This window comes from Trachurus japonicus, chromosome 7 (genome assembly GCF_045865225.1).
Source record: "Trachurus japonicus isolate A0001 chromosome 7, Traja_1.0".
Lineage (NCBI taxonomy): Eukaryota > Metazoa > Chordata > Actinopteri > Carangiformes > Carangidae > Trachurus > Trachurus japonicus.
Window position 1 is genome coordinate 32,761,065 of NC_140913.1, and position 13,476 is coordinate 32,774,540.

The 13,476-nt window shown below is 41.3% G+C and overlaps 1 protein-coding gene across 1 annotated transcript in view; it reads left to right on the forward strand.

Annotated features, from left to right (window-relative positions):
- The window catches only part of LOC146985154 (uncharacterized), a 58,225-nt gene that overhangs the window by 25,482 nt on the left and 19,267 nt on the right, over nt 1-13,476 (forward strand). The window contains exons 10-11 of the mRNA XM_085782906.1: nt 2,139-2,229; nt 9,579-9,665. Coding sequence (XP_085639032.1) covers nt 2,139-2,229; nt 9,579-9,665 — 178 coding nt within the window. The remainder of the gene's footprint in view (nt 1-2,138; nt 2,230-9,578; nt 9,666-13,476) is intronic.

Consider the following 13,476-nt stretch of genomic DNA (forward strand, 5'->3'; position numbering starts at 1 on the left):
AAACCACTTTCACACACACCATCAGATCCAAACCGTAACTAATGGATCTCAACACCAACATCAATAAATAAAAAGTAATCCTGTATTCAACACTTTAACCAGCACCAGAATTTAATGTTTTCCGTCCTGGCTCATGCTTAAAAGACCTTTTTCTTCTTTTTTTTTACACTCTCAGCTTTGATTTTTTTTTTCTTTTTTTTTGCTCAGAGCTTCTCTCACAGCTGTCACCGCCATTGTTTTCAGTCACATCTGTTTTTCATTGAAACGGCTCTAAAAACTCACAGTCAAAGCATCAGTGCATCACCTGCCCGGCACCAAGCAGCACACACACACACACACACACACACACACACACACACACAAAGAGCCAGTGGCCTGTGAACACTCAGTCAAACTGGTTAAAACCTAAAAAAGATATTTCCCTCTGGAGCTGGTGGAGACCGAAAAAAGAAAATAAAAAGTGGACAAAAATTCAGCTGTGTGGGAATATAATGACCTGAACGTGCTGGATGTGTAAATAAATAAATAACTGTTTAGTCATATAATCATAACAGGAAGTTACACAGTGATAATCTTAATTATTTAATCTAATAATCTTATTTCATCAATTTTATTTTAATAATTGGTGATAATCTAATAATAATCTAATAGATCCATGGTGATAATATGTCAAAGTCATGTGTACGTGGCTTTTTTTTGTCCTACCGACCCTCCAAGTGGTCAAAATTAGTTACTGCAGGTTGAAAAACCACCTAATTATATTTATTTAACCTATACATTGCTTTTACGTAAAAATGAACTTAATAATGGAAAACACATTTATTTAAAACCATAATTGGCCAGACAACGCTAATTTACATGTCCAGTTCCTGGACAAGGCGATGCTACATTTGATGACCAGAAAACTCACAACTAGACTTACTGCCTTATCACTGTGTCATACAGTATAAACCAGAAATATGAAACTCCTCAACTGCTGATCTACAGGTGTTGTCTTGGAAAATCAAAAAGTGCAGACTAATGACTTAAAAAAAAGCCTGTTTGTACCTTTAGCCTCCCACTATTTAACCAGTTTCAATGGGTTTGTCCTTGGCTCCGTTAGGTCTTTAAGTGCTGTAAAGGAAAATATAATCGTACACCGCAGACTTTAATGGGTGGAAACAGACAAAACATTGGATACACATCACAGCTGAGAGGAAGCAGCGTGAACCGGTCTGAAGTGTGTTCCAGCTGTGCGATAATTTTCTCTTTACAAATACAGACACAGTGTGGAAGAAGCACGGCGTAAAGAAATATGGTGTGTTTGTGACTGAATAAACAACATCAGAGTTGAAATATTACAAACTTCATTCACATTCACCTCCATTAACCACTACAGGACTGGACTGGACGGGGTGATGGGGGTGGTTTGATCAAATTTGATTGACAGGCGACCAATCAATCCAACCACCAGTCGATCCCAACAACTGTCACCAGAGAGGAGCAGAAAATATCAATTAATGCCCAAAAACACAACTTACACTGGCAGGAAATGTAAAAAACCCATCACTTCAGAACTCTTATTATTGGGAATGTACGATTTTGGGATTTTTGATCGGGTTCAGTTTCTGCCGAACCTTAGATCATCAACCGAACCCGAACCATCACTGTAAAAATTAAAAAAAATAAAAATAAATTAAGCCAACAATCAGCTGTTATTTTAACATAAACATGTAATCATGGCATAAGTAACACATTAGATATCAGATATTTTCTCTTCTATTTAACTTTTTGGTCTTTTTCTTTCTTGTTTTGAATGAGAAAAAAAATACTAAAGCCTGTAACCTGAATGACTTGAAGGTTAAATGTTTGGTGATGTTGTGTGTGGGCATTCGGTTCAAATGCAAAATAGAGGTGAAATCCATTGTTTTACACAGTTAGAATAAAACACAGTGTATAATGTTTTCTGCATTTATCATGTGTTTACTGTGTGGGCCGGTGACGGGAGTAGGATTCGGTGTTCGGTTTGGATTTGGCTGAATCTTTAAATAGTGGATTTGGTATTCTGTAGAACCCAAAAAATAAGGATTTGGTACAAACCTAGTTATAATAATGATATAATATCTAAATATTATTGTTTGTTTGTGTTCATGTTGCAGGTACGTCCCCACATTGGATGACGTGGAAATGTACAAATCCCACAAAGGACCAGTGGCAGAGCTGCACATTGTGGACCAGTACATGATGGAGGTACAGTTCTAACTTCTTCATATGTTAGAGTTAGAATCTAACTATAATTTCCTTTTTTGATTTGAATGCAACACCAAATGCTCTCCTTTTAACGAGCGTCACTCACGTGGGTGTCGTGGCGAGCACCGTCACCATTCATCTGTTTATCACCTCCCAGCATGCCTGGCAGTCGCTGTCTGACCCGTCGGTGGTCTGGGCTGCAGGCTGCAGCGTACAGCAGCAGATGAACAGCAGCAGATGAACAGCAGGATCAGCCCACAGCGGCTCTGACACCACACATAAGCTCCTCCATATGTAGGACGTGGATGTCAGGGCGGCTTCTAATGTCTACAGAACGTCTGTGTGTTTGTGCAGCAGCGCTGAGCTCATCAGCCTGGATGCTGCTGCTAAAGAGACAACGTTTAACAGGCCTCTTCGCTGCTGCTCCTGCTGCTGCTATTCAGATACAGCACTTAATAAAAAGTGAGATGTCATCAGTAGAAGTTAAGGATCACAGATGATTGCTCACTCCTTTGAGTTTCTTTTTTTTTTTCCCATTTTTTTGTTCCGCAGTATAAAATCATCCAACACACTCAGCCACTAAAACCCACTTAATTATTAAAGACACACTCTGTGTTTCACTATTTTATTCTAGCTGATGAAAATAATCATAAACTGCAGCACTAATAACTCACTACTACTACTACTAGCGATGGGGACCGAATTCGGTACTTTTTTATACCAACCGAATTCCCACCAAAGTACAGAGTATCGGTTCACGTAAAGTCAAATGGTTCCACATATCGGTACCTGAACGCACCTTTGCGTTGTGTGCATTAGCGAGAGTTGATACAGTCCATCCACAGTCTATCTAGTCTCTTCTGTCATTTGAAATGAGAAGCGGTACCAGAGGAGTGGGACCGCCAGGCCATCGTTTTAAATCACGACTGAAACAAACCGGTACCGGTTCCCAGGTATCGAGTACCGTATCGGTTCAAATGTGAAAGGTCTAATCCCTAACTACTACTGCTTATATGCTAAATACTACCATGTTAAAACTGTCAAGGCTGGTCTGCTGATGTCAGCATGACATCTGTTGTTCCTTGAGTCCATAACAGGATAGTACCACCTTAAGAGTAGACAGAAAAGATGGACTGCTCTGTTCATTTTAAAACATTTATTGATTGAAATGTGGTGATATCTACTCCAGAGCCTCCAAAGAGCTGAAGGTAGCTTTACTAGATCGTTTTTTCCCCTGGGATGACGACGGAGGTTGACCTGCTGGTCCCATCGGCGGCTCTCAGCATCTGGATAAACTGTTAAACAAGCTTTCTCACATGAAAAATATGAAAACTAAATAAGGTGACATCCTAACAGCCCTACACCAGGAATTAAAACAGCTTTTATCGTGCGTTCATACCAAAAGCATCAAGGCACATTGGCACAGTGAGCTTGCGATGCAAGCATCCAGAGTGAAGTTGAGAGAAGCTCAATTTTATGCTCATGATTAGTGTTGCCGCCACCAAAGCAGCAGCCAATTGCAGACCGGGATTCTCACAGCGGCAGAAATTGAGACGATGCAATGACGCAATGACGATTCTCTCTGACCAATCAGTGGTCTGAAGTAGGGCTGGGACGATATGCTTTTCTCCTGATTCGATTCTTCTACGATTTTTTGGATGGCGATTCGATTTAAATTGCGATTCTACGGTATTGCCGATTCTCTCGATTTTTAGTCTGCATTTTTTTAACATTTATCTGTACATAAAAACATTTATCTGCACACAAATACAAGGAGCCTATAAATTAACATAATCCATTATAAAGTGAACTTAAACCCTTTTCAAAACCTGTACTCTCTGTATGTAAAAAAGGCGAACAAATGCACATTGCACAATATTTAAAAAATTAAAAAAAGAAAAAAAAAAATAGATTTTTGAAAAAAAAAAAATCGATCTAAAAATCGTCAAAAAAGATATCGCGATATTTATGTTAATCAATTTTTTCTCCCACCCCTAGTCTGCAGTGTGTTCATGTCACCTTTTAGTGCCTCATAATCTGGTTTGATTTGGGAGGTGGTACCAGAAAAGAAGAACCAGATTCCAGAGACTTTCACCGCAAGATGGGCGGGTCGAGTCGAGTCGGTACCACGTAGTGGAAACGCGGCAATTGACATAAATCATCACCGCCATCTCTGGAAAAACATCTTAAAAACATCTCACTATATAAAGAGTTGCAGCAGTGACCTTTTCTCTATAAATGAGCCAGTCAAATGCTAATCATGCTTTACAGGTTGTATCACACTGTGGTCTGAGCTGTGTCTCATTACAGTCTCCAAACAGCTCCACTTCTCTCAGGTTTTGATGCTTTTCTTCTTCCATAGACGTTTAATCAGGACTCAGAGCAGTTAGGACACTCCACAGGACCGCTGTTTTCTCCTCAGCCATGCCTTTTAGATGCCCACCGTGTGTGTTTATCCAGTTGGAGGACCTGTGACTGAGACACAGCTCTGTGAGTGATGGACAGTGTGGTTTTTGCTGCAGCACACCTTCGTAATCTTCTGATTTTCAAAGTGCGTCTCCTCAGATTCAAAGAGAAAATCTCACAACATAACTGAGCATCCTTTATGTTTCACAGCAGAGATGAAAAACTGATTTCTTTTACTTTCCTTTTTCCCCTCCTTCTGTGAACATGGAGCTGATGTGACCAAACAGCTCTAATTTTGTTTTATTTGTCCAGAGATATTTCTCCCAGAAGCACTGCAGCTTGTCAACATGCAATTTATCAAAGTCCAGACAGAGTGTTTTTAATGTTTCTCCTCTGAAAGTGGAGTTTTCCTGCGTTTCCTTCCACAGAGCCCACTTTCTGTCATAAACTGTTGTATGGTGCAACAAGACACTGTGGTGCTCAGATCCTGGAATTTAGCTTGAATCAATTTTTTTTTTCTTTTTAGTTTTTCTTGGTTCTTTTTTCAACACAATTTTTCTGATCTGTCTGAGGTCGATTTTCCTCCTGTGTTCATGTCCAGGGAGGTTTAAGCTCCTGAGGAGTCCTGAGGAGCTTAAACCTGTCAAAGCTAGTATGAAGGTAGATATTTCTATTAAAGCTCCATATGGTATAAAGGTAGACGTTTGTATTAAAGCTCCATACAGTATAAACGTTTGTGTTAAAGCTCCATACAGTATAAAGGTAGATGTTTGTGTTAAAGCTCCATACAGTATAAAGGTAGATGTTTGTGTTAAAGCTCCATACAGTATAAAGGTAGATGTTTGTGTTAAAGCTCCATACAGTATAAAGGTAGATGTTTGTATTAAAGCTCCATACAGTATAAAGGTAGATGTCCATGTGTAGTGTGATTATAAAGCAGCTCTAGGTTCTATATTAATACTGTGAAAGTATCACAGCCTCAGTCCACAGAGAAATGCACACAGCTTGTATTCAGAAACTGAGACTTAAAACCAGCCGTCAGGACTTCCTGTCACTTTGTGATGTCACAACTAAGCCCCACCCCCTCAACATCTGGACCCACCATCCATCCAACCAACAATTTGCAGGATTTGGTTTCTCTGAGTGTTTTATTCTGAAATCCGCTCTATTTTTTATTGGGTCATTCAAAAAACAGTCAGCCAATCAGAAGAGAGGCTCAGGGCCTCCTCTCCTCTGATTGGCTGACACTGACCTGTTGTTACTAGAGCTCCAGAGGATTTTGCAGGTTTCTACCTGAAATCAGAGGAGATGTTTTTTGCTTCTTGGATACATCCTCTTATTAATGTGAAACTAGCAAATTAAACTATGGAAAATTGTAAAATATGGCACCTTCATTAACTCTTTCACTGCCAAAGACGAGTTATCTCGTCTTAGCGAATCCAAGCATAGTCTGCCAAAGACGAGATAACTCGTCTTAGCGTTTTTTTAATGGCAACGCCATGTTGAATGTGTTGCCCTACTCCTCTGTGAAGATCAGACTTGTATCATCAAAATAAAGTGCAGAAAAACACATTTGGATTGAGAGATATAAAAAATATAGCGTGTTTTTCCCCCCTCACGGAGCGGAGTGGGTGTCTGACTGCAGCGCCGCCGCTCCGTGACACTCTGGCCGCCGGTGAGAGCTTCGGGGGCGGCGGCGGGGCTCATGGCAGCTCGGCAGCTCGTTTAAGCTCCGTGCAGCTTCGTGATACAAAGCACAAACGTTAGTAACAACAACCCCGTTGATCGCTCGTCGTTAGTCGTCAAGAGCGTTTGGAAAGTCGCCAGATTTTGCGAGAAATCACTCAGATAGCAGCTTGAAAATCCCCGATCTAGTGTGGATGAGGAGCGGACGGCGCCGGCGAACGTGACGAGAGGAGAGCTAAAGATGGTGGGAGTGTCTGTTGTGAGCGTACATGTCTGTGGCTGTGAGTTCAGGGGGCATGTCAGCCAGAGCTGCTGTATGTGTGTGTGTGTAGATGTGTGTGTGAGACAGAGAGAGTGAGTGACCGCTGCCTGCTGACCAGAGGAAGCTGGATCTGATCTAAAGTGCCGTGTTTCGGCTACAATAACCTGTCAAACTGATCCGTGCACGTGCGCGCACACACACACACACACACACACACACACACACACACACACACACACGTATGCACACGCACACATCACGTACGCACACACACTAAAAAAAAGGAAAGAAAAAGTTGTAACTCAAAGAAAAGAAGGAAAAAAGGCTGCAGTAGTGTGTGTCAGTAGCTAAATATTTTGTCTTTTGTCATCAAAAGTCATTTGTCAGTGTTGATTTTGTTGTTGTTTACAAGAGAACAACTGTACAGATGTTGAGGCATCACTAAAGCAAAATATAAAGGAGCCAATTGCACTGGTTCACCTGAAAATGACAGCCAACACAAAAACCTCTTTTTCTCAAGATTTTGGTGCCAAAATGGCATTTTGGGCTAAGCTAACCTATATTCAACCGCCAATTTCACAAGACTGGAACAAGATAGAAACAAACAGGTTTTTTGCTGGAAAGTAGAGACCCTCATCTTTCCTTTGATGGGTTGAATGTGTATGTAGTAACAGTACATAATATATGGTGGGTCTACGGAAATCAGTCAAAAAGCTGGAAAATGCCTGGCAAGCTGGAGGAAGCTGCTGTGAGAATGGCTGGCAGTCAATGAGTTAACATCATAGCAACCATGGACACTGGAGCATTGAGCTGCTCAGATTTTTTCTTTTATCTCTTATTTTCCTCCTTATCTCCTCAGACATCTCATCATCATCCTCATCTTCTTTTTTCTCTCTTCCTCTTTTTGTCCATGATCAGTGTCATGAACACGTCGAAACCAAACAGCACAAAGAGGAATCTTTCTTCATTAAAACAGGCTGAATAGCCGACTATGAGATTGAAAGACACCTGTGATATTAATTTAAGACAATATCACTGATTCATCACCACAGCTCTGTCTGCGGCTGTCAATCACAGACAACCCCCCCACCACCACCCCCATTGTAGAAGATCCTTCTTTGTAGAATAAGCAAATAATTCAGCTCTTTTTCACGGCGTCTTGTTTTTTATTCTGTGGGGAACCAGAGGGAGGTGAAGCCGCGCATGACAAAAAAAAAGAAAAAACGCTTTTAATTTCAGCGCTTGTGAGGAAGAACAGAGCTTTTGTTTTCACTGAGGTTTAAGTGCACCGACACGTTTAGCCATGTGAGGTCTGGGAATTCAAATCCTGCAGAAATCCTATGAACAGAATACGGATTTTTTGGGGGGGAAGTTTCTCATTTCTGGATCTGAGAGAGAGAGAGAGAGAGAGAGGAGAAAAAAAAAAAAAGGTCAAACACCTGTGATAGAACAAACACTAACTGCTAATAATGTGATTACTTTAAACTCTGTGAGTAATGTGTGAACACACAGTTTTAGCTCAGGAGGAATTAAAGTATGACGGTGTTACCATGACATTTTAAACTCACATTACAGATTTAAAATGTGTCAGAAAATGTGACAAGATGCGCCGTGCAGAGAGCGTGGAGGATGACACACACACACAGTGGGACATTTTTGTATTTTTTTCCTCCCTGTAATAGCTAAATGATTGCACGGTCCGAATTTCTCGCAGCGCTCTTCACACCTCTCTTTAACTATCCATCAGACCCGAGTGGCCTTTTGGCTTTTTAAGAGCTGGTTATCAGTGCGCGAGCTGCACCGGGCCTGACAACGTGGAGTGATTTATTAGAGGTTAGCACCGACACAAAGGTCGACTAGGCAGCTCAGCCAATCGTTTCGAGGTGTCAGGCCTTAAGTTTCTCTGTTAAATCAGCCTGTCGACAGCCCCACGGCGCTCCTGAGGTAATCTTCGCCCAAAGAGCTGAGTGGAGAGTGAATGTGTGAGAAGAGAAAGAAAGAAAGAAAGAAAGCAAGAAAAAAAGAAAGAAGGAGCTGCAGCAGCTTTCCCCCCCTGCAGCACTGTCGTTTTCTCTACATAATTCTCAACAATCACATGGAAATAGCTTTGTCTGTTTCCACACAGCTTATTACACTGCTGCACTGCAAAAACTCAAAATCTTTCCAAGAATATTTGTCTTATTTTTTGTCAAAATGTCTCATTTCTAGTCAAAACTAATCTCTTTCCACTTAAAATAAGACTCATCACCTAAAAATTAACTTGTTTTAAGACAGTTTTCACTTGTTTCAAACAAATTTTCACTTGAAATAAGTAGAAAAATCTGCCAGTGAAAGCAAGTTTTTTTGTGCTTGTAATAAGGAAGAAAAATGTACTCCCCTATCAGATGTTTCTACTTATTTCAAGTAAAAATATGCTTGAAAGAAGTAAAAAGTGTCTAAAAACAAGCTACTTTGTATGTGATGAGTCTTATTTTAAAGGGACAACGAGGAGTTTTGGAAAAGCGAAGCGTTTTCACACTACATTTATGAGCCTCTGCGCGCACTGTGAAATTCTTTGACCGGCGCAAGACAGACTCATGTTTTCATTCATCAAGAATTAAAGTCGGAGGTTCAAAGACGATCAGATACCGTCGTAGTTCCGACCATAAACGGCGATTCGGCGGCGTTATTCTCATGACTCGCCACGAAACCGAAAGTAAAGAAACGCATTTCCGCCACCACTAATAATAACAAAGTAACGATAGAGACAAAATGATATATTTATCTAAAATGGGCCCATTAACAAGTGTGGGTAACGTAGATTCATCCACATTAACGTGAGACTTTTTTATAACCAAATAGAAACTCCTCGTTGTCCCTTTAAGTATAATGAGATTTGTTTTGACTAGAAATGACATTTTGACTAGAGATGAGACAACTATTCTTGGTAAGATATTTGAGTTTTTACAGTGTATACCTCACATCTTTTTTTTTTCTCTACCCCCCTCTGATGCAGATGTGCAACATCCCCTACCTGAGCACACAACTGGACCTGCTGCTGAGTCTGAGAGAGCTTCCCATCAGCATGAACGACCTGCAGCCCGTGAGTTTTCCCCATCACCTGCTGCGGTGGTAAACGTTGACGTCAAAGGTTTTTAATCAGATGTGGAGCTGCTTTTAAGTCTGTCCCCTCTCTCCCACAAGCCCATCAGGCTAAAACCAACCACAGGCCCCTGATGATAAAACACGAACATGCAAATTTATTCTATAATGCAAATACTAATGTTCAGATATGTTCAGAAAAGAACATCTGGGGGAAAAGTGACATTAATACACGAGCAAATTTTCCTCCCTCCTCCTGGTTTGAGTTTTTATGTTTGAAGTGGCGCCTGAAGTCGTTTCTATTCTATTTGCAGGTTGGTTAAGTGTCCTGGAAGTGAAAAAAAAGCTTTGAGAGGCACTTTAAGACACCTCTCTCTTCATTTGACCGAGAGAGAAGAAATAGATGAATCTTAATCAAATCAAGTTCCCATTTTCCTGAAGGTGGTGTAAAATAAAATAAAATAAAATAAAACATGCACAAGTTTTATCTTATCATAAGAAACTCGATGAAAATCCACTTTGGGGGTTTTTCACAGTTTCCCTTCACTCTGCAAAGTTCTGCACTCTCAGTTTTTTTCTTAAATGAATACGTGAAGACGAAGAACACAAGGTTGCAATATAAATATCGTTAGTCAGACTAATTGATAAGACTCTGATAGAGGATTATTGTTTATCAGCGCTGCAGCTCTGCAGGGTGTGAAGATATTGCAGACAGACACCAACACCTCCGAGCTCCTGTTCTTGTTTTCTTTTATTTCTTTATTTCTTTATTTATTTGATTCTCTGCAGCTTGTGTTTCTTTCAGCATCACTGCTTCAGTCCTGTAATCTCTTGTCTTGCTGACTTGTCTGCGAACCGACAGAAACAATGGATGAGGATGAATGATGGAACTGTAATCCATCGACGGCGACAGTAATTCTTCTTTGTGTAAAAAAAACTGCGAAGACAAACATGTTGTGGAGACGAGAAGAAAGATTAGCAAATTTCATTAAGTTTCAATTTACTCCTGGTTGTGTTTTCTTCCTGCTGTGGTTGTATTATTTTCTTTTTTCTCGTATCGAACTTTGATATTTTGCGTGCAAGTGCTCTGACAACAGCCTGCTGTTCTCTATAATCCACAGTGTGGAGAGCCTCAGTCTCACAGTAACAACATGTTCAGACTTTGAGAGGTGAGGGTCTTCTCTCCTCTCTCCGCCGCCGCCGCCGCCGCTGATGCCGAATGCTTTAAATCCTTTGATTCTCTGACATGACAGGCTTCTTAAGGCGCACAACGTTAAGGAGGATTTACTCGCCACCTGACAGGCAGCGGCTTGAGCGCAGAAAAAGAGGAGCAAGTCACCACCTGGGGAATGTTTTTCACCTGCAGTGGCGCTTGTTGGTACAAAGATTCACAGCCAGGATGACAGATTCTTCTTTTTTTTTCTCCACCCTGACCCGGCTGCTCGCTCTCAGCTGTTTGCTGTCTGCACGCGTTTCCAAAACATAAATAAGAAGAAGAATCAAAGACACAGAACCGAAGGCAGTGATGCAGGAGACAGGACGAGCTCTGGTCCTGCCCCCCCTCTCTCCTCCCCTCCCCTTCCCCCCATCCTGAAGCTCTGATGTACAAAATGAAGTTTTGGTTGCAGCACTTTAGTTAATCGCTGCTCCATTTTCCAATAAAAGTCACAGTCACACAGAAGTTAGAGCATCGTTAGCCTCTGAAATGTCACATCTCTCTTTATGAGACTCAGCGTGTGGCCGGTCGAGGCTGTAGTACGACATAAAAGATTTAAACTGAGACACTTAGTTTGACGGTTATCAGCCTGTTGAATTGGTGTCATTACACAGAAAAGACTGAGCTCGGCTCTGGTTGGAGGCTGCGTCTGAAGCAGACCCATCGCATGACTCATTCTTACAATTATTAGACAAATAAATAGTGTTTTTTTTTTCATAACGCTCTGCTACTGATCGTTATATTTGTGCAGAACTGACCAATAACTATTGAAGCTGCAAACAACATCCTCATCAAACTGGATCAGTTGAAATGTCCCGACGTGTTTCAAAAATCACAACATGAAAAGTGAGACCAAAACTGGACCAATCACACACCATCCGTCCATCCATCCATCCATCCATCCATCCATCCATCCATCCATCTATGCTTCCATCCATCCGTCCATCCATCTATTCTTCCATCCATCGGTCCAACCATCAGTCCATCCATCCATCCATCCATCCATCCATCCATCCATCCATCCATCCATCTATTCTTCCATCCATCAGTCCAACCATCGGTCCGTCCGTCCATCCATCCATCCATCCATCCATCTATTCTTCCATCCATCAGTCCAACCATCGGTCCGTCCGTCCGTCCATCCATCCATCCATCCGTCCATCTATTCTTCCATCCATCGGTCCAACCATCGGTCCATCCATCCATCGGTCCAATCATCGGTCCATCCATCCATCCGTCCACCCATTCATCCGTCCATCCATCCATCCATCTATTCTTCCATCCATCGGTCCAACCATCGGTCCATCCATCCATCCATCCATCCATCCATCCATCCATCCATCCATCCATCCATCCATCCATCCATCCATCCATCTATTCTTCCATCCATCGGTCCAACCATCTGTCCATCCATCCATCCATCCATCCATCCATCCATCCATCCATCCAAACAAACCATCGGTCCATCTATCCATCCATTCATCCGTCCATCATCCATTTTATCCGTCCATCCATCGGTCCACCCACCCAAAAGCCAAAAAAAGTGTGTGCAATAGTGCAACTTCACGGATGGCCACCATTTTCTCTTCTTCTACTGTTCATTTTCTTTTTTTAATGTGAACAGTTCATCAAGTGGAAGATGAAATCGAGGGCTTGGAGCCAGAGGGGCGTAAGTGGCTTTTGACAAACTTTACAGGAGAGACAAAACAAAATTTTGACCACACTTCAATCAACTGTATTCATTAACCTTAAACCACAACATTGCAACCACAGACATACTTATATGAATGAGTATTTATGTAATAAACTTATGGCATATTAACACAATGAACATGTTCTAAAACATTTTAAAATCAAAAAAATATGGCAAAAACGTCAGATACGCCCTTTTGGCACCAAACATTTCCAAGTCTTCTATGGACATATTGGGCGTATCTGCTGAACAATGCATTGAATTGATTGAATAATTAACACTTAAATAACACTTGAATAAGTAATTAATTTTCATTTAACTCATTCATTAATTATTTCAAAAGGATCCTATGTTCCCCGCTGTTGCCGATCAATTGACTCTCTCTACTTATCTGGACTGTCTCTCTCTATCTGGCCTGTCTAGCCTCTACCTGGTCTTTTTACTGTATTAAACTTAACCAACTCCTTTCTTCACTGCCTAAACACAACCAATGGGACAACTACACGTCCCACTCAAAGTCACAACTCAACTTCTCACTCCAAAATAGGCAAAAATCTGCAAAGTCACAACTCCACTGCAGGTATGGGACCAAAAATGGCATGTTCCCCGGGTCCTTTTGGGGAAAAGTTCTATGGTTCCCCAGGTTCTATGTTCCCCAGTCACACACAAAACAGCTACATAGGACCCGGAGAACATAGGGATGACCCCAGTAAGGCTCTCAAGGCATGATTCTGTCTTACTGTCATCACTCTTGCGAGGACATACATTCAAAAACAACTCTGACTCATCTTCAACTTCTTCAATATAGGATTAATCAGTTTGTTTCATAATATTCATCAAAATCTTTTCTGCCAACCATCGGTCCGTCCGTCCGTCCATCCATCCATCCATCCGTCCATCTAT